At 41.5% G+C, this 25,886-nt stretch overlaps 1 protein-coding gene across 38 annotated transcripts in view; it reads left to right on the forward strand.

Moving 5' to 3' along the window:
- Positions 1 to 25,886, forward strand: part of TENM2 (teneurin transmembrane protein 2) — a 3,966,312-nt gene that overhangs the window by 3,747,836 nt on the left and 192,590 nt on the right. For 36 of the 38 annotated variants that reach the window (XM_078359011.1, XM_078359016.1, XM_054252473.2 and 33 more), the window contains 2 exons: positions 4,248 to 4,370; positions 18,374 to 18,579. In XM_078359011.1, coding sequence (XP_078215137.1) covers positions 4,248 to 4,370; positions 18,374 to 18,579 — 329 coding nt within the window. The remainder of the gene's footprint in view (positions 1 to 4,247; positions 4,371 to 18,373; positions 18,580 to 25,886) is intronic. The other 2 variants (XM_054252476.2, XM_054252477.2) reach the window with 1 other exon arrangement.

Raw genomic sequence — 25,886 nt, forward strand, 5'->3', positions numbered from 1 at the left:
ACTTGGAGTCCTTCCCCATCCCATCCTTGGTGACCCATGGAGCCCGAGGGTCTCTCTGAAGCGGAGCCTGTCAGATCATGATGAATTGTACATTTTGGCTGTCAGTGAGGGGGAGAAACATTAGGGAGAGGGCCTCCCAAACTCATTTCACTTTTGACCCTCAGATGATCTGGACCAGGCCTTTTGGGATGAACTGCTAGAGCATTCAAGGTTGGGCAGGAGAGGGTGCCGCCCCAGTGCATCCAGGATCTCTTGAGGAGTGCAGCATTTATGTGAAATCTTGAGAGGAAGCAGCAATAACTCTGGGTACTCTGAGGTTTCTCAGCTTTATAGTTTTTAATAAATTAAATTTTTTGTAGAGATAGGGCTTTCCTATGTTGCACAGGCTGGTCTTGAACATACGACCTCAGGTGATCCTCTTGCCTCAACCTCCCAAAGTGCTGGGATTATAGGTGGGAGCCACCTCATCCAGCTCCAATTTCTAAGTCTGGCTCTGAGATATAAACTAAACTTGGTGGTATTATGACCTCATGTTTAAAGTGCTGTTTTTTGTTGTTGTTCATAGAAGCAAATATAGTGGCCCAAAGTATGTGTAATTCTCTCTGGCTGAGTTCCAAAAAGGCTCCTAACCCAATACAACCTATAGGAATGCAGAGACTTGCTGTATAAATATGCCATTTCCTAGTTTCCTTGTAAGTGAATATATCAGTCAAGGTAGTCTCAGACATGCTGCTGTAACAAACAACCCCAGACTCTCAGTGGTTTTTAACAGTAACAGTTCACATCTTCACTCATGCTGTATTCTATCACTGGTCAGCCATGGCTGTAGCCCACATCATCTTCACTGAAGACCCAGAATGACTGTGTGACAAAGTATGTGCTGAATTCAACAGGATGAGGAAATCTAACCCCTCTCAGGAAGGGGTGTGGTCATTCATCAACCCCAGTGAGTTTTATGAGTTTTGAAATGAAGATGAGATTTGCTGAGACTCTGTTGCCCATAGAATCTGTAAACAGATCACTATGAAATATGAAGCAGATAGCCACCTCCCACAGTAATTGCCTTCTGAATCTGAAATCCCCCTGTTATCAGTCTTCACAGTCAATAGTTTCCTTATCTGTGAAATGGGGATGATAATAGCACCTACCTCTGAGTCTTCAGATAATGCCTTTAGAATGTCTACTGTGGTACCTGGCTACAGAAAAGGTTCAATGATTGCTGCTGATATGCTGATAATTAACATATCCTTCCCTTCACAAACTAGTCCATATTGCTACCAGCACTGTTCTATCTCATCTTCTATGCCTCTGATTATGCATTTTTAAATTTATAAGCATATAACATCCTACAATCCAACCCCCCAAATCTGCCCCCCGTGTATCATTATCTATTCCAAAAAATATTCATGGGTGCCATTTATATTCAAGACACTGTCAGATCTTTTGGGGGTTGCAGATGTGTAACCTCTCTCTGGCCCTTAAGGAGCCATTATTTTACCTGTACAGGGAAACCTTGTAAAAGGTAAAGGGAGAGATTGATTGAGAGACTGATTTCTCAGCCCAAGCCATACAGCACATCAGTAGCAGAGTAAGAAATAGGGCTCTCATTAGTCAGGAAACTCATTTACTTCACAGCTCCCTGGGGTCTTTATCCTAAGGACACTTTAGTCCCTCCCCACAGGCCAGAGAGAGAGTCTCATTTTCATACTCAAGTGAAAAAGAAGGAATGGCTGATCAAAGAAAAAACAAATGCCAACAAAAACCTATCTCAGACACTCCCAAAAAACAAGAGAAGGTGGTTATACCCCGATATAATTCTCACTTATTTACTTAATGTTCGATTCAACAACAGAAAATATGCCCAAACTTGAGTTTCATTTTTGTTGCTTTGCTGTTTCTGGGAGGACAGTTCTCAAGCTCAGCAGATTTGGCTTTTCCCCTTCTCCCACCTCTATCTCACTTTCTTATTCTTCTTCTCACTCCTGGGAGTTGTCTGAGAAGTTACTGGTGTCCTCTGACCCTAACCCTTTCCACCTCATCTGCAGTTTTCTTATTTTCTGGATACTTTTTAAAAATAAAAATAAAAAGATGCTATGGAACCCAAAACAAAGAAAAAGGTGGGGAGGGGAGGCAGGAGGGAAGGCATCCTTGGAAGCAGAGAAAACACAGTTGCAGGGATGCCTCTTTTTGTTTAGTAACATCAGGGTATTGTGTGCTTGCTTTTCTCCCAAAGCTGACAGTTGCAATGTGTTCTGTGCCTTAGAATGGCAAGATTGAGTGCTATGAGAGCAGAGCAGTTTTGACTAGAGTTTGGGATGGGGTGTTGGGGAGGTTGTCATCTTTGCCTGATGGGACCCACCGCTCCTTCCATAGATGGAAATCAAAGCTTTGTAAGGTCTGGGCTCCAGTGGTACCTGCACTACCTGTCAGTGTCTGTCTCAAGACCCTCCTTGAAAGAACCACATCTCCAGTGCAGTTGCAGCTGGCCCAAGGAGAGCTTCAATAACCCGACAGTATCATTAAAAAAAAAAATTATTTTAAAATAGCTAATTCCTTGGCTCCCTTCACCTGGTAATTACAAATCAGAAGCTATCGTTATCTTGAAGCCACCACGATTAGTTCTCATTTCCTGACCTCTGTACAGTGAAAATATGTCATTATTTGAGGCAGTGGAATCTGGTCCCTTCAAGTAAGTGACCTACATATAACGGATAAACTGCAGGAGAAAATTAGGTGTTACCTTGATGGAAAATATACAGTAAATGTCACTTACTCTTATTACTATTTATCATCTTGAGAAGTTACAGCAGTGAGCTTTGCACTTCAGAGGAATATATAGAAAGAAAATATGGTTCTAAGAAGGAGAACAGTGTAAGTGAAAAGCAGACACACACACACACACACACACGGACACCTTGCCACCTTCATCTGTGGCCGTCAATCTGAGCCGTATTGTTTGAAGATAGGTTTTTTAACCTTAATAGAATGCAGTCTGACTTTAAGTGGTGGTAGGCCTGCAGAATTAATTGCTGTGTGAACAATTTCCTAAGCATTGTTAATTGTGTCTCCTGCGGTTAATTGTTTCTCCCATCCCCACATCAGACTCCAAACCTTTCCCTGTCAACAGCCCTTTCTCTCCCGGTGATAGGAACGAAGCAACAGCGTCAACCTGTGTCCAGTTGAAATGCGAGACATCGTTTGAATGAGAGACATGCAGGGGAATAAATTCCTTACCTATTCTCAAATGAAGCATGTCTTAGATAAGGGCTTCGAAAGGATACAGAAGTGTTTGGGGTTTGCTTTTTGTTCCACTCAGTAGGAACTCACCAAGAACCATCAGGGATAGGGGTATGTTAAGTTTGCTAAACTCATGGTGGGGAGTTGGCGCAGCCAGGATGACAAGGAAAACCGGAAGTCTGTTTGACGACTTAGGGTGCCCATGGGAGTCAAGACTTCTGCGGATGTGCTCAGTGCCTTAGCAAAGAGCGGGCGGTACTTCAGAGCTCTGTTTCATCCAATACTCTGCTAAAGTGAGAGCAACAGAGAGAGAAGGAATAGTAATATTTTCAGAAAAGGACCCCATTCCACCATCATTACCCCCTCCCCAAGCTTTTTCTACACTGCGCTGAAAAGTATCCACTTATCATGAAGATGGGTGGAAAGGAAAAATATTTTAAAAGTTTGAAATACTTAGGGATGTGGGCTTTCAAATGGGCCAATACCATTATAGATGCTGCTGGCTGCACTGAGAGTTCAGAGCAGGTACCAGCAAACAGACCATTTGGGTAACCTGCTTTGAAGCTGATTTACTTGTGAGTGTATAGTTTGGAGAAAACAGTCCTTGTCAATGCCCCTAGACTAACAGTCTAAAAGCAATTGCATCCAGAGTGTGGAAAGGATGGATGAGGTAGAGCAGCAGCACTCTTTACTGTGATTGGAAAGGGCCATTTTCCCCTCCCTGGTGGTACCATTTGGAAGATCCAGGCTGTGTTTTCTCCTCCCTCCTCAGCCCGCCATGAGGGATCCTCTCCCCCTGAGACTGTGAGCACCAGCACCAGAAGGGGAGACCTAACTACTCAGATCTCTGCTTTCTGTATTTAGCTAATCCCTGCAGCCTAGGGCAAGCCATTTTTGAACGAAGCTTCCTTAAATGGCAATCGCTTGGTAAAAGGCACCTGGCCCTCCCCCTTGACATTTGCATTGCTGAATTATCTATTCATATTTTCATTACTTTGTCTCTCCTGCAGCAATGCATCTGCTCGGACTCAATTGGCAACTCCAGCCTGCAGATGGGCACACCTTTAACAATGGGATAAGGACCGGCTTACCAGGAAACGATGATGTGGCAACAATGCCATCTGGAGGCAAAGGTGAGGTTACAGCTGCTGCTTGCCCTCTTGAGGTCACAGGAAAATTCTGAGCTCGCGCCAGCTGGTTCAAGTTTTCTAGTCCACATCTTGGAAGGTATGCAAAAAAGGAAAAGAAAAGGGGGAAAAAAGAAATCGTTGCCTTTCATAGGTGCCCCCATTAAAAGCTGTTTGCTGTTCCTGTCTGTTAGCTGTATTTGGCTGGATCACTCAGAGCTGGCGCGATGCCCACTCAGAGCAATGTGCATACCTATGCTCTCTGCAGCAATTGCCATGGTCCAGAGCTACTTGAGAGCATCCCAAGGCCTATGCAGAAATAGCAGCCACAGCAGCAGCTGGAGTGGCAGCAGCAGCAGCAGCAGGAGAAAGTCTTGCCTAATCAGAAGGCAGAGAGCAGCAGGCAGCACATGCCATCAGACTGGGTATCTCTCCCAGGAGGAGAGATGCAGCCTCCCTGGGGAGGAAGCTGCCTGGCTTGGCATGAAAGAGAAAGGCTTGGAGCTGCTCTGCTTTGGGGGAGAATAGAAAGGAGTTTTGACAACTCGGCGACAAAGCTTCTCTTCTCAGAACAGTGAAGGGGACAATAGAAATGTTTATTGAAGCAATCAGGCAACTGTATCCTTGCAGAAAAAAAAAAGTGCTAACGAGGAGCTAAGAAGGAGGAGAGAAAACAGAATCATGGGGAGGTGAGACTTGAGCAATTAAAAGACAGAGCAGTCAAAGGAATGGTTAGCCAGGCTGGCACGGGTGAGATATGCTTCCTTCGGGATGGAAATTCCAAGGGAGAGATTGTATTAAAGCGTTTCTCCAACGTGCAAATTTCCACTCTGCCTTTTAGCATCTATAGCCACTTCACCCCCACATTTCGGAAACACCTTACAGGGATATTTCAAAGAAGTAGCATTTATTAGGCACCTATTGCATGCCAGGCTTAGTATTGTATAACGTTAAAGGAAGGAAAAAATCTCTCTATAAACTCAGGCCCAGAAGGTTATAGAAATTTACTCAAATAGGTACAAATTTGGACTCAGAGCTGTGCCCTGCGTGTCTTTGGGTAGGATGTTGGAGCTTTCCTTCAAGGAGTCATTTTCCTCAGAGAAGATTCCAGAATTCATCTGCCCCCAGAGGTACACATTAGTCATCCTGAGACGCTAATGCTGCTTCATTTATCCTCCCCAGAGCTGTCCTAATGCTTTGAGGATGACTTTTTTGTCTTTTTATCCAGTCTTTAAGAATCACTGTACTCATCTGTCATAATCGTAGCACTAAATTACCTTTAAGTAAGCATGAAAAAGTTTTATCTGAGGATGAAATTATATGCTTTCCATTATCAGATAAGTTAAACTAGACCTATAACTAAAAGTATATTTTGCCTTAACTGACCATGTTCTACCTTAACTGACCAAGAAGCCCAGAGACAAATTTATGGACCTCAGATTTGAGAGCTGGTCACCCCCAGTACTTGACACTGTTTGCTCCTTCAGTTTTCTCTAGGGCAACGGTTCTGAGCCAGGGCATTTTTTTGCACCCCTAGAGGACATTTGGCAACATGTGAAGACTATTTTGATTGTCACAATTGGAGTGGGCATGGCTGGCATCTAGTGGATAGGGTCAGAGATGATGTTAAACGGCCTGTAATACACAGGACAGCCCCTGTGATGAAGAACTATCTCCTTCCAAGATGACAGACAATAGCATTGCCCTTGGAAACCCTATTGGGGTTTCTGCTTTATGGGGTCTCGGTCACATTTTATCCACAAATGTCCTTTAATCTACAAGTCAGAACCTCATCCTTTCAGAAGAATGCAGAGTACACATGTGAAATGAATATGCATATTCTGTCATTCGGTTCAGAGGCATTGTTTATATGTGTATACATTCTGAAGTTACATACAAATGCTTTTTGAGTAGTGTCCTTCATAAGCGGAAATCACTGACCTCTACTGGCCTCCATAAAGTAAGGTCAAGATCAAGCACTCCTCCCCTTTATGAGGAAGGCTCTATTTCTGCCTCTGCTCCGCACCACCTTTTGCATTCCACACCCAGAGAGCAAGTCTTAAAAGCACAACGGTATGTGTCTCTAAATTAACAAATGAGGAAACACTTTCCACTGTGTCTTTGGAAAGACCAGAATTTTTCCCCTCATATGCAACATGCTTTTGAAAATGTTGTGTAAATCATTACTAGTTCAGATATTTTCCAAATAAGTTATGAAACAGACAAAAAAAATTTTTGTTTTGTTGTTTTGTTTTATTTGAGATGGAGTCTCACTCTGATGACCAGGCTGGAGTGCAGTGGCACAATCTCAGTTCACTGAAACCTCCGCCACCTGGGTTCAAGCAATTCTCCTACCTCAGCCTCCAGAGTAGCTGGACTATAGGCCCATGCCTCCACGCCCACCTAATTTTTTGTATTTTAGTAGAGACAAGGTTTCATTGTGTTGCCCAGGCTGGTTTCGAACTCCTGAGCTCAGGCAATCCACCCACCTTGGCCTCCGAAAATGCTGGGATTACAGGTATGAGCCACTGCGCCCAGCTGAGGCAGACAAAATGTTTGCCAAATCATTGTCGAGTGAATTTTATTGATAAAATAATTAAGAAAGAAGTGTGAGAATTTAAAATTTCTAAGAGGTGAAATAAAATTTGGAAACTTACAGACAGATCAGATCTCTTCTTAAGTTGTTTTAAGGTTTGGCTTATAAAATGACTAAAATGTGTTGAGTTCTCTCACCCGTGCCTATTTCTTTTATCAAAAGTGACCGTAGGTTTGAATTTCTATACCCGGTGACCTCCTGCTCCCCACTCCCCAATTCTATACATTCAGATAACCTGAATCAATTCCAATCGACTACTTTTCCAGTGTTTCAAAGAGACAATCAAGATATATTGGCAATAAGTTAATTAAATAACACCCCCTCCGTTTTTTGGTATACAACACTCCTTCACTCCAATGTTTTAATCAAGCTACACCACACATTGCCAAGGAGGATAATCTCATTAAGCAATTACTGGCTAAGTATCCAGCAGAAGCAAATTAAAATGTAAGCAAAACACAGACATGTGAGTCCCATCTAGATGGCACATCGATAGAGATTTCATTACCTGGTCTTTAGGAGTATTTACATTCTTCAGGTTTGGGAGCAAGTCTAATAGACAGGGCAGCCTACACACTCTGATATGCTAGTGGAAACAAAGCACTTGATTAATTAGTTGGGAAAGTACATTCTTTGGTCTTTGCCTTTCCCTTTTTCATTTGTTGTTGTTCGAGCCTTATTTTTCTTTCCTCTGCTCTCCTTCAATTAAACCTTAACATGGACAGTGATTGGCTTTCGCATCAAGAAGAGGGAACAGACAGTCTGCCAGAATCACTCACCATCTTGCGTGTATTTCTATGTTAAAAGTAATGAACTCGTGCATCTTCATTACAAGGACATGGAGAACTTTCTCTGTAGATCTGGATTAGATAAGCCTGGAGAAAGACGATTCAATATCTGACCTGGTCAGATTACATAAGGGAATCCAGTTTGATTGGCCAGGTCCAGGGAAAGTATACAAGAGATTTTTAAAGGGCACATCTTATGTACCCAATTTGTGTACGGATTTTATGAAAGAACAAACTCTCAAGTATAGAATTGCATGGATCATTCTCAAAACCTATCACTCATTTTAGATTCAAGTTGCCCTCTATATCAGGGGTCAGCAAACTACATCTCATGGACCAAATCTCGCCAGCTGCCTGCTTTTATAAATCAAGTTTTAATGGAGCACCACCATGACTATTACCTGTTATCTGTGGCTACTTCCAGAATACAACAGTGGAACTGAGTGGGTGCCACAGAAACTATATGGCCCAAAAAGCCTAAACTATTAACCATCTGACCCTTTAAAAAAATAAAAATAAAAAGTTAAATTGCTGCTCTGAATCATTCCCAACCCCATTTCCACTTTTCTAGAACTTTCCCATAACTATGCAAGTTATAGGAAACCAGAAGGGGAACATCAAACTCCCAATACATCACTTCTTCCTTCTTGACTAAGCACTAGTTATAATATAGTCTTGGTAACTTTGCATTGGAAGATGCTCTATAATATAAGCTTTTGGAGCTGGTCTGGTGAATACAAACACCATCTCCATCACTTAGCAACTATATGACTGTAAGCAGGTCCTTTATTCTCTCTCAGCCTCCAATTTCTCATCAGCGAAATGCAAGTCCCTCATAAGCTTGCTGTCCATCATCAATGAGACAACCCTTGTAAAACATTGCACGTGGCACCAGGCATGTGATAAATGATCCACGAGTCTTAGCTGTTGTCACTGATGTCATCATTACATCTCTCAGCTGTTCCATTTAACAAGTTTCCATAGCCTGTCACATCTAACAAGAGGGTATATTTTCCAAAGGTAAAGACCAACCAGGCACAGTGGCTCATGCCTGTAATCCCAACACTTTGGGATCCTAAAGTGAGAGAATCATTTAAGGCCAGGATGTTGAGACCAGCCTGGGCAAAAAAGCGAGACCTCATCTTTATTTTTAAAAATGTAAAAATGAAAAATAAAACAAAGGTGGAAAACTACCTTCAGAATATCAAGATAGACAATACAACTACTTCACCTTTTCCCTTTACCTTCTAAGAATTAACCAAACCCCACATGAAAATTTCTTCCCAAATGTTGGCTTGATGAGGTCAGTGGGAAGCCAGTCTTCCTATTCCAAAGGGCCAATGTGTACACCAAGTTGGCCCCCTCCACACCGCATTATTTGTCTCACTGCAGCTTGAGTTCCATCACTGCCAGCCTGTGTGTTTTAAGCCCTACCATTCTCGGTTTATAACTCAGCTGTAAACATTTATTTGTGCCTGGAGCACATTTCCTTCCTACCCTTTGAAAAAAAATTAGAATTTCCAGATGGTATGCAAGTTGGAAAAAAATGGCAAAGACTGTTATTCTGTTTAGAAACATGTTTTTCTACACTTGCCCTTTCAGCAAAAACTTCATAATGATTTTTACTAGTTGGCTTAATGCATGGTACTAGGAGCCAGATTAGCAGGGAGGTTGGTAAATTCTTCCTCTGGCTCTCATCAGCCTCTCAATGAATACAGCCCAGGGTTTTAAAATGATCACTTCCCTATATGGGCTTTTCCAAAGTCAGTGAAGTACCCAGAAGGGCAAAGGGTCATAATGTTTGAGCCAAACACCCCATTACTGAACATCTACTGGCAAATATACCAACATCCTAAGTACCAACCCAGCGACTCCCGTCATTTAGGGGGCCATGCTGTTCTACACTGTTGCAGGTGGGTACTACTTACATGCACTCAAGTTAGTAGACTTTTGCTTTTGATTGCCACCCATAGCCCCATTCTAAATTGCATAGTTTATGTTGTACACAGCATCATGGTAGCTTAATGTGGGCATTAATAATGAGATCCACTTCCCTGTCTGTGCATTTGCCCATATGCTCATTGGCCACACTTCTCTTTCAGAGTTGACTTGTACACCCAGATATCTAGTCTGTGATCTCTAAATACTCACCTCTGGTATAACTCTGGTATACAGCTGGCCCTTCATACCCACAGGTTCCACAGCCACAGATTCAACCAACCTCAGATTGAAAATATTTGGAATAATAATAATAACAATACCAAAAATACAAATAAAAATGACAGTATAACAACTATTTACACAGCACTTACCTTGTATTAGGTATTATAAGTAATCTAGAGATAATTTGAATTACAGAAAAGGATGTACATCGGTTATATGAAAATACTACACCATTTTATATAAGGGGCTTGAGCATTTACAGATTTTGGTATCCACAGGGGTCCTGGAATCAATACTCTGTGGATATCAAGGGATGGCTGTGGGCCTGAATAGGGGTTCAGTCAGCATAGGGGTTAGCCACGTGAGTTTTAGTGTCTGTCAGACATGGCTTTTGATCACAGATCTTCTAACAAAAAGCTGTGTGACCCTAAGCAAGTCACTTATCTTCCATGAACCTCAGTTCTCTCATCTGAAAAGCAGGAAAAATCATATGAGTATCAGGGGATTACATGGTGATTAGCAGCCACTCAATAAATTTTAGCCACTGTCAATAATAGTAAACTAAACTAAATATTAATGCAGGAGCAAGTTTACCTGAAGATTCATAGGTATAAATACTTGTTAACATTCCTAATGGTGAAGAGTTGACTCTTTTTATGCAACAAATTGAAATTTCAAAAGATGTAAAAGCCGCATGTAGTTCCAGGAGCTGAAACATTTTCTCAAAGTCATTATTGTGTGATGTTGTGAACACCATCACAGAAGCAGTGACTTTCAGGATGGAATTACCTTCCTGAAGTATAGCCAGCCAGCAGCAGGGTGAAGGCTGATGGGCTGCTGATGTCTCGGATGAACTGTATTCTTGGGCAGTGAATCTAAGGTCCTTGGAAGAATCTTTTCACTTTTCTGTTGGTTAAATGGAACCCTCAGATGGTTGTCCTGATTCCCAAATAAATGGAAACGAGGTGTAATGACTGTAGCAATATTCTGAATTCCATTTTATTTGCAATAGATAAAAATATGTGAGGCAGAATAATCTGCAAGGCAGATTTATGCTGAGGTGCCTCCGGAGTTCTGTTAAGTTAGGAGGTATTAATATGAGGCTTCATTTCCCTGGTATGACTCTGAGTCCATTCCCTTTATCACTTGTTTGGGGAATAGTTTCGCTGTTTCTGTAAATGAATTATGGCAACATTTTGTGAAATGATTAGCTTCTAATGTGGCTATGGAAAGCTGTCATCTTGCTCAACATCAGTCTTATTTAACTGGTTGAAATTTTAGGTACATGTTTCAGAAATAGGCAATAGTTTCACATTTACATGAGCAGTCTTCCGTGGTGTTATAGAGTTGGACTATCCTGTAAAATTGATCATTAGAATGTTGCCTCTGAAAACCCAGAAATCTCATCTCTAAGCTAAAGATGAACTAGCCGGAACCATCGTAACTTAAGCATGTGCTTCTTATGGCAAAATGATCATAGTACACACTTTTCATTGTGTAGCTCTTGGATAGACCTTTCTTGGAAAGGTTTGCATGGAAGCCCAGCTCTGGGAGACATGAGTTGGACTGGGTCCTGCATGCCAGGATGCCAGGCCCAGTCATTGCTTAGAACCCAGGGATACTGGTGAGGCCTTCACAGAATGACTACAGGATGCTGTTTAATGCCTCTTCTCTTGATGCCCCTAATTCAAAGTGAATCCATAGGCCCCTGGCCTACAGGCTGCCTAGATAAGAGATCATGCGAATACAACACACACTCCGACTCTGATGTTGACCAAAGAATACCTGCTATTATAGTCAATGCCTGATAAATATTTATTGCATGAAAGTATGAATGAATGCTCCACCCAACATTGCTGAGGACATTTCTTAATCATTGTTAAAAAAATAAAATCTGGCTGCTTTCACTAAAGCAAGCTTCACAGAGTTGCCCATGTGAGAAGCAGCTAGACCACACACCAACACCAGCAATCCGCAGAGAATGAACTCATGATGCAGTTTCCTCTGATCCTCGTATCTTAATACATGTGACCTGTCATCTGCCCCTCCCAGTCTGCAGACGTACTGGGCACTCACTGTATATTGATTTCAGCTGCTCTGGAAAATGCCTGTTTTATTAAGGTGCACTCCACCCATGGGCACTCTTTCATTAATGGTGCCTACAGTAGGCAACCTCTATGTTTTATTAGGCCAGCACAAATTTACCCCCCCACATCTGAATAAAACAGTTACAGCTGATTTTAGGTAGCACCACGACAGACAGGATAGGAAGACGTAGAAGCACCTACAAGTTAGATACAACATGCAGAAGCACCCCAACATACAGATGAGTAGACAGACTCAGAGACGGCTGGTGATTAGCCCAAAGGCACACAGCCCGTAGCTTTCAGAGCTGGGATTCAAACCCACACTGACTGACTTCACTGAGCAATGTTACCTCCTTAAGGTCATAGAACTCCTCAATAGGATATTCAGCTAGACCTTAGAATGTCTAGCTAGGCATTAGACACTTTAAGGTAAAGATAGAAACCTTAATTACTTTGTTTCCTTGCTGCCTGCCTCTCAGTGGGCGTGGCTCAGGGAAGCCCAGCTTCAACTCCTCCTTCATGGGACTCAGCCTGGCTTTGATGCTTTTCTCTTTGACCTGGAGAACAACAGAGATCTATACTCCTGGACATCAGCCCAGGGATTTGACCTCCAGGAATAGAGTCACTGAGATGGTTTCCCATGCCGCTTGTAGCAATTTACAAAAAATACCTTTTCTTTTTATCTCTTTGGAGGCGGTATTTGTACATTTTTCTCTTTTTTCATCTCTTTTAAAATTACAAAAGTTATACACACTCATTTTTAAGATTTTTTTAAAGTAGATTTTGAAACTTTTTTCTTTTGCTATAATGAATATTTCTGTAACAATTGACAAATTTGAATAAGGTCTATAAATTACAGTCATACATGGCAAAACAGTGTTTCAGTCAATGATTGACCACAAATTCAGCAGTGGTCTCGTAAGTTTATAATGGAGCTGAAACATTACTATAACCTAGCGACATCTTAGTGGTCGTAATGTTATAATGCAATTACTTTTTTTATGAACTTAGGGTAGCCTAAGTCTATAGTATTCACAAAGTCAGAAGTAGTGTACAGTGATGTTCTAGGCCTTCATATTCACTCACCACTCACACACTGACTCAATCAGAGCAACTTCCAGCCCTGCAAATTCCATTCATCGTACATATTCTATACAGGCGCACCATTCTTTATTTTATCTCTCATACCATGTTTTTGACTGTGTCTTTTCTATATTTAGAAACGTTTAGATACACAAGTGCCATTGAGTTCCAGTTACCTACAGTATTCAATATAGTAACATGCTATAGCAATAGCCGATACCGTATAGTCTAGGTATGTGGTAAGCCACACCATCTAGGTTTGCATGAGTATACTCACACAACTATGAAATTGCCTAAGAATGCATTTCTCAGAATGTATCCCTGTTAAGTAACTCATGACTATATACAGAGAGAGAGAAAGAAAGACTGTGTGTGAAAATATATATATGTACATATATGTGAGTAAAAAGTGAAAACCCCTCTTCACCAAAGTGTAATTCGGTTCCACACGTGAAGAACGTAATTTGAAAGCAAACACTAGCTTGCTTAACAGTATGGATATCTTCTTTTGAATGAATTGAGCTTGTGAAAGTGAAATCACCTCTTAATCAACAAAGTCTAAATGCTTTCTAATAATTCCTCTTCCCTCCTGACGACCCCCCACCCCTGACCCCTCCGCCAACACACACACACACACACACACACACACACACACTCTCTCTCTCTCTCTCTCTCTCTCTCTCTCTCTCAGTTCTTCATGGTATATACCCAGCAATGATCCTCCTGACCCACTCTACAGACCACAATAGACTAATAAGGAATGCCATTTAAGATATCTTTGTGTCCAAGCCACTTTTATATGATAAGAACATTGAGACTGAAAAATATACCTTCCTAAAACTAGCTAGCTGCTTAGTAACAAGGATGAAAGTTGAACAGAATCATGCATTTACACCTGTTCCTTCCACAAACATTTCGAAGTCATTAAGTCATGACTAGGACTCGACTTTTCATTCTTAATCTAAGGATTTTTTCACTATATCACACCTCTCCTGGTTTGTTTGTTTATTGTAAGATTTTACACGAAAGGTAAATTACACATTTACTCATGACTCTTCAAAAGGATCCACAAGGAACGTTCCTTAAATAGTGAATTTCATATTGAGCTCCCAAAAGATTATTTTATTTAGTAAATAAAAGTTCAGTTTACGTGTTGTCAAGTTCTAACTGAGGTCTGAGGGGAGTCCGTGGGATAGTGGTGGGTAGATGAAAAAGCACTCAGTGAACTGCAGACAGTTTCAACATGGCTTTATTCTCTCTCTCTGGGTATGAGTGAGCCTGGGTGCAAGCTGTATGTATAGCATCAGCAAGGTAGTTATACCTTTTACAGACAAGAGTGGCTCCCAGCCAAGCATGAGCTCTTGGGAGTGGTTACCTAATGCACCTCACATGGCGTGGTTACATAATAAGCAGAGTTGTGCGCCTATGCTCCAAACTTGCTGAGTCATGCTGGACCGGATATCTGCCTCGGCCTGTTCTTGCCCACAGCACATCCATTTTCCTTATACATGTAGATGTTCAAAGTAAATCTTTGTTAAGGTTCTCACTTTACCCTGTCATCACAGGGGTTTGATTATAATACCCCACCAGATGGGTTTGTAGAGTCTGATCCAGTTCAATAAGCATTTATAGATCACTTTTGATTGCCAGGTGCAGAGCTTAGAGAACCCAGAGATGAATCTGCATCTCTGCCTGACCTCAGGGAGCACAGTGTCCAGAGACAGAGACTTAGAAGGCATGCAAAATCAAGTGCAATACCTACCAACAGCTGCTGTGGGATGCGCCAAAGTGTAATTGCGATAGAAACACAGAGAAAACAATTTGTCTGGCTGAGGACTGGGTGGAGGTGGTGTTGTAAAGGAAAGTAGACCTTTAGTGTGAAGGTGCACTTGACCTGAACCAGGCCCTGACTTCCAGTCTATGCCAGAAGAATTAGACTCTTGATAGAGAGCTAGATATATACAAATAGACACATAGACATTCATGTATATTACATGTGCACATACTATCTCCTGTCTTTTAGAGAATTTCTTACTCTGCAAAGAAAGTCAGATGCTTTCCTGTGTTGTTTTTCATACTTTTATTCATTTCACATAAGAACTTAGCAATTATTTTGCTATTATTTCTTGCTAGGCACTGTACTAATCTCACTTTTGTGTACTTCCACTTGTTACACCCTCCAAGGCAGTTAGAACTATTGTTCCCACTTTACCAAAAAAAAAAAAAAAAGAGCTGGAAATCCAGAGAGGTGAAGCAAATTGCTAAAGGTCACACAGCATGAAAGAAGCAGAGCCAGGATTCAAACCCAGTTCTGTCTGACTTCTATAATTCATCCCCCAAGTGCACTCCCTTATTTAGTGAATAGGATAGAGAAGAGAGGATCTAAAACCCTAGGGGGCGCTGTAACTACTGAGGAGCTAGCCTGTACTGGCTGGTAGTGGCAGCTCATTTACTCGGTGTCCTGAAGCCAGGGTCTAGTAAAGGAAGAGGAGTTTCTTTGCTATAAGAAACAAAGATTTAGGGCTCCTTGTCTGAATTTCTCCAGAGCAGCTGCTCTCTAGAGGCAAGTTCCCTTGCACATGTCCAACATCTGCATCTGGCTTGACATCACAATCCATTTAGTTTTCCACAGTAGATCAGAGCACTCGTGGGTGCTGATTTCCTGCCTCTTTTTCATATCCTGTCATTAACCCAGCAACCCCGGAAAGCCCAACAGACATAAAGGAAAGCCCAGCTTATTAAGTTAAAGATGAATCATGTTTTTAAAGTCTTCTTTCTTATTTATAATGCTTTTAACTTGTTGCCATGCTGTGATTGCTGGGATTTCTTTTGGTACCTGTCAGAGTCCCACACACTCTTCTTCCCCAGGTGGCTTTCTTACTATGTCTCTTCCTTATTGGGTCCTTTTTATTATATCCTTTCCCCAAGGAAGGGGTGTCAAATGCAGCATTTTAAAGTAAAATTTACTTTCCAGTTTATAGTCATGAGAGCTCCTGATCTACTTCTGATAACAAGTGTTTCCCCCTGGACATGCCATTATTTCAGCAAAACCCCCAAATAAACAACACTCGTTTTAGGCTTAGGGCCCTACAGGTAATAATACTTATTTTGTGCCAGAAATTATTCTAAGAGCTTTACACAGACTAAACTCATTAAAACTTTGTAACAGTCCTATGAAATAAATAGTGTCCCATCTAAATATATGAGAAGACTGAGGCACGGCAACTTGATACACTTAGCCAGTATCAAAGTTAGGATTTGAGCCACGGTAATTTCAGCCCAGGGTCTCTGCTCTTAAACATGTTGCTGTATTCCTCCTGCTGCAGATTACTTAATCAGTATCCATTAGAAAGTTAGCCAGCATTTAAAACTTCATGCTGGGTATTGTGGCTCACCCAGGTCATCCCAGCATTTTGAGAGGCCAAAGCAGGAGGATCACTTGAGCCCAAGAGTCTGAGACCAGCACCTGGGCAACATAGTGAGACCTTGTCTCTAACAACAACAACAACAACAAAATTAAGCAGACAGACGTGGTGGTACATGCCTATACTACCAGCTACTTGGGAGGCTGAGGCAGGAGGATCACTTGAGTCCTGGAGGTCAAGGCTGCAGTGAGCTGAGATGTCACCACTGAACAGGCAACAAAGTGAGACCCTGTCTCAAAAAACAAACAAAACAAAAATTCAGAATATTTGATAAATCAGTCCTCATCTAAAGGTCTGAACCACTCAGGACTTCTGGCTGTTAATTTTCCTTATAAAGATGAGATGTGAAGGAGGCTTTGAAACTTTCTTTGGGACCCCATTCCCTATTTTTATTGTCGTAGAGGTCAAAGGGCTATTTTTAAGATCCAAACCAGTGTTTCTCTTGCTTCATTTTAAGCCCCTGCTGGCTTTTTACTGAGCTGCATAAAAATCAATCACCTCACATGTTAAAGATAATAAGAGGGAAAAATTTTCTATCTTCAAATCGCTCTGCGGTTTTCCTTTTTAGTTTAGACATGAAAGACCTTCTGAGAACCAAGTGTCATCTCTCCATTTTACAGATAGAGAAACTGGGACCGAGAGACAGAGTCAGACAGGTTCACTCACCTCTTAGCCAATCTTTAGCAATTTTACCATTTCTCCTGATCATTCAAAACCTTTGCGATATCTGGTGGCCTGATAACAGATAAATATTTTCGGAAGAGTTAATCCTTCACAGAATGTTGAGGGGGCATTCTAGACCCATCAGGCTGAAAAAGTTTTTGGATCTACAGGGTCACCAAAGTGATCAGGCATTCCAGAAATGAAAAGACCCCCCTCAAAACAAAAATGACTTCAGCTCTTTCTGTTTGATTTCAGTTAGTTCAGAAGTTCTCAGGGGTATAAAAGAATATTTTATATTTCTTACCAAGTTCAAAATCAATTTGAAGGAATCACAGATGACCTTTATACTGAGATTTTTTTTCCCCATTTTAGAGATAAAGAAAATGAAGCTCTGAAAAATTGATTGGCTTGTTTTTCTGGAGCAACTGGTAGTCACTCTCAGTTCTTCCTTAAATCTGTGGTTGCAAGAGAAACCACACTTGGAAGTCTAGGTGGTGCTGACTGGTTCATTGTTTTTAAGAACTCCACTTTAAAAATAGATCTTTTTGGAATTTCTATTATTAAGGTTCTGAAGGATGCTGATTGTGGGCAACCAATATTTTCAACATAAGCAATTTTAAATCATACAACAGAGATGCATTAATATCAATGAAAGAGAGGTGTCGTTCGCTGTGGTTCTTAGACTTCTCCCTCTAACTCAAAGAAAGATCTAACTCAATATTAGGTCTGCTTGAGTTTCAAGTCTTCATTTTCTACTGAGTTGTTTTATTTATTCTGGGCTGATTTTTGTTGAAAATGTCAGAGTATATTTGTGTCTGGAAAGAATAATGAAAGGCTACAAGAATTAAATTTGGTGCCAAATGAACATCACCCTCCCCTCCCCTGCTGATAATTTTTACATCCCAGTCACAATGGGGATGGCTGGAAGCTTTACACGTACTTATCAGACTCTAGATCTGATTATATTTGATCAGGAAAAAGTAATCACATAATTTTAGAAAGCATTGTGCCAAGATTTCAGATGCCCTGGGGTGCAGATTTATAGCTTTGTTATTTGAAACCTAAATGTTTTAGCTGTGACTTAAGAAATTTGGCATGAGTTTAATCTTAATATTTAAAAAAATTCTGGCATGTAATTAAACAGAAATATACAGCCAGCTAATGTATACACCTCACTTACTGGTGTTTATTCCTTTTTTTCCAGTGCCGTGGTCATTGAAAAACAGCAGCATAGACAGTGGTGAAGCAGAAGTGGGTCGGCGGGTGACACAAGAAGTCCCACCAGGGGTGTTTTGGAGGTCACAAATTCACATCAGTCAGCCCCAGTTCTTAAAGTTTAACATCTCCCTCGGGAAGGACGCTCTCTTTGGTGTTTACATAAGAAGAGGACTTCCACCATCTCATGCCCAGGTATGACCATGTTTGATGTAACCAAGCATTTTAAAATATATATATATATGTCACTTCACACCCACCGCAATGCCTATAATTAAAAGATAGATGATAAAAATGTTGGCGAGAATGTGGAGAAATGAGAACCTTTGTACATTGCTGGTGGGAATGTGAAACGGTGCAGCTGTTGTGGAAAAGAGACAGTTTTTCATAAAGTTAAACATAGAATTACCATATGAAGGAGGAATTTCACTTCTGGGTACATACCCAGAGAAAACTGAAGATCTCATTTTCTTATAAAAATGCATACATCGGCCGGGCGCGGTGGCTCACGCCTGTAATCCCAGCACTTTGGGAGGCCAAGGCGGGTGGATCACGAGGTCAAGAGATCGAGACCACCCTGGTCAACATGGTGAAACCCCATCTCTACTAAAAATACAAAAAATTAGCTGGGCACGGTGGTGCGTGCCTGTAATCCCAGCTACTCAGGAGGCTGAGGCAGGAGAATTGCCTGAACCCAGGAAGCGGAGGTCGCAGTGAGCTGAGATCGCGCCATTGCACTCCAGCCTGGGTAACAAGAGGGAAACTCCATCTCAAAAATAAAAAATAAAATAAAATAAAAAGTAAAAATGCATACATCAATGTTCATCATAGCCTTGTTCACAATAGCCAAACAGTGTAGATATCCCAAATGTCCAACTGGTGAATGAGTAAGCAAAATATGATATAGCCGTACAATGGAATATTATTCAGATGTAGAAAGGAATGCAGTATTGTTACATGCTACGATATGGATGAACTTTAAAAACCCAATGCAAAGTGAAAGAAGCCAGATACCAAAGGCTACATATTGCATGATTCCATGTATATGAGTTGTCCAGAACAGGCAAATCCATAGAGACAGAAAGGAGGTTCATGGTTCCCAGGAACTGGGAATTAGGACTGACTGCCACAGGATATTGGGGCTTGGTCAAATGCAGTGAAATGAGATTGCTGTGATGGTTTAAACCATGGCTCTGTAAAATCACAAAAACCACCTTACACTTACTCGTAGTGTCATATGAACCTTTTCTCCAAAAAAATAAATGCTAATATCCTGACCTGATGAAAAAAGCTTTACTAGATCCAGAGGTTAATCACTGGGTACTTTCTGTTCAGATGTTCTGGTGATTAGATTAATGTGTTAAAATATCACTAGGAGACATCTCACTACATATGAAAAGAATGATGTAACATAAACCAAAATTCAGCAGAGATTTCTCTGTGGCTCCCCTGTATTGAGTTCATTGGGAAGTCCTTGGCACCATGAAAGTGAGATTATTCACAGCATTGGAAATGAAGAGATTGGATTACATTATGGATTTCATTATTTTTCTTCTCATTCTTCCTTTCGTTTGTCCTGGTAGAAGTTCTATTATTATACATACCACCTGGGTAAATTAACACCTACCTAGTTTGGTTTTCTTTTCCAATAAGAATTGTATATCCTGTGAAAAAAACAAGTGGGTTTTTCCTGCCTCGTTTGCCCTCAAATCCAGGAAGAACATAAGGTACATTAGGAAGAAACTCAAAACATGCATATATCCAGTCAAAGCTGACTTTGAAATGTGTTGGAAAGGCAATTTATCTAGAAAATTCAATTGGAAGATCTTACAGCTTAAAAAATAAAAACATTGGCAAATGCAAGAGTCAGGTCACCATTTCCTTACCTTTAGCCCATTGCAGACATTACTAATCTATGACAGCACTTTTCCTTACTGAGCCCAGTGCACACATACCTCCCATATAACTCTCAAGGCAGCTACTACCAATCGACTGGTATTGGCTCTCAGGGTGAAACTGATTTGCAATCCCATCTTTACAGCCTAAAATCTTCAATATAAGGACTAAAAGGACTATTTCTTTTTTGAGCAGGGAGAGCTGTGTAGGTTTTTATGATCATACACAGCCAGTGCTATAGGGACCAATATGTAATGTGGTAATCAATGAGTCCTCCATCCATTCATCCAGAAAAAATATTTACAGGGCTAGGCACTGATTATCTGGAGATGAGTTAACATAGTCCCTGACCAAGCAGCACTCCCAAACTGAAATCATATCTGCTCTTCAAAGAGATTCATTCTCATCAAGACAAGGAGAGGAGTTCAGCTGAAAGGAGTCCCTGGGGCATTTCTGTAGCTTCTGGCCAGGCTGCAGGGTGCTGCTCTGAGAAGTTATGCAAATTGTTAGGTGGTATCCTTGACCTTCAGGCTCCACTGATTCTCTTGTAGCAAAATGAAGAATTTACAATAGTGAAATCTGCTTACCGGCATTATTGAGGTAAGTGTGAGCATGCTTCTGGGCATAGCTGAGCATAACTTTCCTCTCAGCCAGTTGGATGCCAGGAGCTTGGCTAAGAAAACTACACCTTCCCCAGATAACTCCAAAGCTCAGCTAGCCCCCTTCCCTTGCATGTTCCAGGAAACCAGAATCATGGAAAAGCCAATGGTCATGGCAAGTCAAGTTGGTAACTCTCTGTAACTGAGTGGTAGTGGACAGCAGGCAGAAACATACTCTACCCAGCTTCCCTGCCGTTCTGACATTCAGGACTCAAATCCTCAATGACAATGTCTTTTCTTCCTTTGTGGCTACACTGCACTGTCCATCTCCTGCCTAGTCTGTGATTGTTCTAGTGATTGTCCTCTCAAAATAGCTTCACTCCAGAGACAGCCCCATCACACATTTCAAGGGAAGAGAAATGAATAGGCATGGGCTGATGTGTGCTGAGGTTTCAGTCCAGCTGCCAATTTGAAAGTTCGGTGTGTGTTGAGGGGTCAAGTAAGCAAGACACTGTGCCGAGGCTTAGAAATTCACAAGACAGGTACAATATAGGGGCGCTGTTTTCCAAAAAGAAAGAAAGAAAAAGACTCCCCACGTAGTCTCACATTCGTTCGCTGTCATTACATGCATTCCCATCCATTTGATTAGCTACATTTCCTCGAGGGGGCAGTGCTTAGCTCTTTGTGGGGATAGGCGACTGACTCACGTCTTGAACCGTTATAGAATTTCTCATTTTTATTGGTATATCCTATCAAGGAACATAAGTTCTATGGGGATTGGCAGTCTAGCCAAGGTGACTCATTTGAGCTGGAAAAAGAGAAGGAGAAAGAGGTGGGGAGGGGGGAGAATATGAAATTCTACTGGCTGTGCTACATGAAATGGTTGTTTAAATTTTATTGAGTACCATGCCCTGACCAAGAGTCTACAAGGTTTAGTAACCTTGTCCAAGGATATTACATACCTGCTTAAATTTCCTGAGAATCAGAGTCTGTCCCAGTTGACTTTTTGAAACTGGCTTTTTATAGAGATACAAAGACAACATGGCATAGGAGGAAAAGTCCAGAATGTAGACTCTGCCGCACATTAACCAGGGGACCTTGAGCACATCCCTTAACTTCTCTTAGCTTCATTTCCTTTTCTATCTATGTTACCTGCCTCACAATATTTGCTTGTAGTTACACAGTAACAACAAAGGTAAGCTGGGAAAACCCTTTGTAAACTAAAGTGCAATAGAAAGCTATGCTATATGAGTGTTCTATCATTCTTAGAATGTTGGTGTAGCCCTAGCAAATCCTGTATATACATAGGCAATTATGCAAATATAGGTTTTTTTAAACAAATTAATTTTCTAGTTTTTTTCTTCTTTCTAAAGAAAATCACATTTCACTGCAGAAAAATTTTAGAAACAGAAAAACAGAATGAAAAAGTAAAAACACTTCTAATATAAAGCAGTCCCCTTTTGCTAAATGTTTATATATTATTTTTGCTACCGTAAAACATATCCATTGCAGCGATTAAAAAAAAAGAACCTTAGAATAATGGTAGCTTCAAAGAACAAAGGTTTTTTTTTTTTTTCTTGTTTATGCTACATCATTAGTGGCTCTCAAACAGGGGTGATTCTGCCCTGCCCCAACTCCCACCCTGGAAACATTGGACGACGTCTGGAAATAGTTCTGGTTGTCACACTGGGAGGAGGTTACGACTAGTACCTAGCAGATAGAGGCCAAGGGTGCTGCTAAACACCCTGCCTGCAGTGCACAGGGAAGCCCCAACAAAGAGTTAACACTAACCTCAAATGCTAACAGTGCTGAAGCTAACAAAACCCGGCCAGGCACGGTGGCTCACGCCTGTAATCCCAGCACTTTGGGAGGCTGAGGCAGGCGGATCACGAGGTCAAGAGATAGAGACCATCCTGGCCAAGATGGAGAAATCCCATCTCTACTAAAAATACAAAATTAGCTGGGTGTGGTGGCATGTGCCTGTAGTCCCAGCTACTTGGGAGGCTGAGGCAGAATTGCTTGAACCCGGGAGGTGGAGTTTGCAGTGAGCCGAGATTGCACCACTGCACTCCAGCCTGGCACCTGGTGACAAAACAGGACTCTGTTTAAAAAAAAAAACTCACTTCACATGTCCCTCTTAGGTTAATGAGGACTTTGCTCAATGTCAACCTCATTCAAGGACACAGACCTATGGAGCTTCTACTATCAGGAACAAAGAAAGGAGTAGGTGGAGAATTGTGTACCAATTCCTACAGAACTCTGCTTGGAAGTCACACATATCATTTAAGCCCTTCTCATATTAACCAAAGCAGTCACATGGTAACTTTAGTGGAGGAGGAAGTACCATCTGATGGTATCCCCGGAAGGAGCACCAGAAATATCAATAAAGATCCCTAATGACTTAAACATAAAATGTTATGAGGCCTAGTGGCTGGCCTTGGGTACATCCTCAATCCTTTTCTTGAAAATAAACCCTTAAGAATTTTATTTATATTGCCAGATTGTCCTTCTGAAAATTGGTACCAATTACACTCCTACTCACCACCTGCATTGTGGAAACGCCCATTTTATTTACTTGAACACTTGTGTGAATGTAATATTATCGTTTCTAAGGCTTTGCCAGTTTTAAAGGTAGGTATTATGTTGTGCTTTAAATGCAGCAGTTTTGACATCATGCATTGCATTTTTAAAGACACAGACAGATTTTTTTTAAGTCATTCTAGGTTATTCTTAACCCACCAGCTTGAATTCTTATGGGGTTGGTGTGTGTCCAGTGGGAGCCTAATGCAACTTGCCAAATATCTGAAATCCTACAAATTCTGTCAGATTTGCTCAGCCCAGTTCTAGAAAGGTAACAGACTGAAGAAAAATAATAATCTGACCTGGCTTCAGTGCAAGACATCAAACGAAATCTCAGAGGCTGTTGCTACAAGTCAGAATCTTGGGTGGTTAAGGCAGTGAGCAAGTTTGCTTGACAGTCCATCACTGATTGCTACTGATATGTCAAGTCAAGTAAAATCCTTTGCGAGAACAAGTCAATAATTGGCAAATTAGGTACGTGATTAACCGGAGACAACAAGATGCAGTTACCGCTTCAGAGCCCTGCCGGGACTTCACCTTCTCCACAATCCTGTTTAGCAAATATTTAAAATGCCTATTTCATCACTCAGACCGATGGAGCCAGGAGCTCAGTGACTTCCTAAGGCAACTTAAAAATATATGATGGGGCTTGAAGCTCCAGCAAGTTGATTAAAGAGAGGTGCTAAGGATTGAATGGTGGTAAGACAGGAGCAGATTCTGGCACCCCCTGTTGCTTTAGGCTGAGAGGTATCTATGGGATGGGAAGTAAAATTATCCACACATTAAACTCATTAGCCAATAGGAGGGAATGGTTTAAGAGACCACAAATTGCCCCGTGATCATACCAAATAAATGCAAATATGGCAGATTGGGCATATGTGGACCAAGATAAAATGAGCTGAGCAAACATTTCTATTTGTCCTCATCAGCGGAATTCCCCTAATGACATTTTGTAAAAGCAGATTTATAGATGGTGATTAGTGGTATTAGTCTTTGCCAGCTCGGGTTTATTCCTTTTCATTTCAGACCCTTATCTGAAAACGAACGCTCTCTTTCCCTGTCCCCTTCTTTCTTGCCCAAGTAAGCAAACCTGCACATGGTTTCCATTAGACATGGGACTAACTGTGTTCCTGGGATGCTGGGGTGCCTGGTTGTTTGGAGCACCCTGGCTCTGTCATCTTGCCACTTTCTCTTTACCCCTTCAGTGCCCATTGACCAGTCAAATAGGCTCTGCTGGGCCTCACCTTTCACGAGGAGCTGAAATTGGAGGCAGTGCCAGGGTTTGGCTGTCAGCTTGCATAGCACATCAAATCGTGCTTTGCAGAAGCCCCTCATACGAAGTTTCATTTCATTTTGGAAGAAGCCAGATCTTCACAGGCATATTTTTCAGAACCTTCCTTTCCAAATGAGCTCGAAGTGTAGAGAACGACTGTGTGAAACCAAGAGAATATTGGTTTCTTCTGTATTGGACTGAAAGTGCTTTTGGAAAGGACTTTCTCAAGAGGCCCTTTCTGATTAGCTGGCGGCATCTTAACAGGAGACAGGAACTGAAATTGCCATCTGAGTCAGTGGGCAGCCTCCTGGACAGCTACCGAGCAGAGCAAGGAGAAATCTCATGGGATGCTTGAGTCTGCCAGGAGAACTGGTATGAAGGACGCATGGGAGGACACCGTGGATGTTTTTCAAGAAGGACAAGGCTTGAGTTCGTGGAACTCAGAGAGAAAGACAGCAACAGGGAAAACAGGAATGAGTTCAGAGGGGCAGCACCAAACCACATATTTAGACTAAGGAGAATCTTGGAGGTGCTGTAATTCAGGAGTTTGCAAATTTTCTAAGGAAAGGACCTTTATATTCAAGTGAAATCTTACATAGAACCCCATGTATAAAAAGATGAAAGTGACAGTTTTATTAGCATAAATAGAGTTTACAGTTCAAATCCACATTGGATATTATACTGTTAATCTCTGTATATGTATGTTTATGTATTAATAAATCACATGTATAGATATATATCCAGAGAAAGAGAGACTAATCCATGAGAGTGGTCACCTCTAGGAATAGTCAAGAAGAATAGGACTGGGAGTACTTACTTTTATCCATAAAATCATATTAAAGGGCCGGGCGCGGTGGCTCAAGCCTGTAATCCCAGCACTTTGGGAGGCCGAGGCGGGTGGATCACGAGGTCAAGAGATCGAGACCATCCTGGTCAACATGGTGAAACCCCATCTCTACTAAAGATACAAAAAATTAGCTGGGCATGGTGGCACGTGTCTGTAATCCCAGCTACTCGGGAGGCTGAGGCAGGAGAATTGCCTGAACCCAGGAGACGGAGGTTGCGGTGAGCCGAGATTGCGCCATTGCACTCCAGCCTGGGTAACAAAAGCGAAACTCCGTCTCAAAAAAAAAAAAAATCATATTAAAGGTAAG

Source organism: Callithrix jacchus, chromosome 2 (assembly GCF_049354715.1).
Source record: "Callithrix jacchus isolate 240 chromosome 2, calJac240_pri, whole genome shotgun sequence".
NCBI classification, from domain to species: domain Eukaryota; kingdom Metazoa; phylum Chordata; class Mammalia; order Primates; family Cebidae; genus Callithrix; species Callithrix jacchus.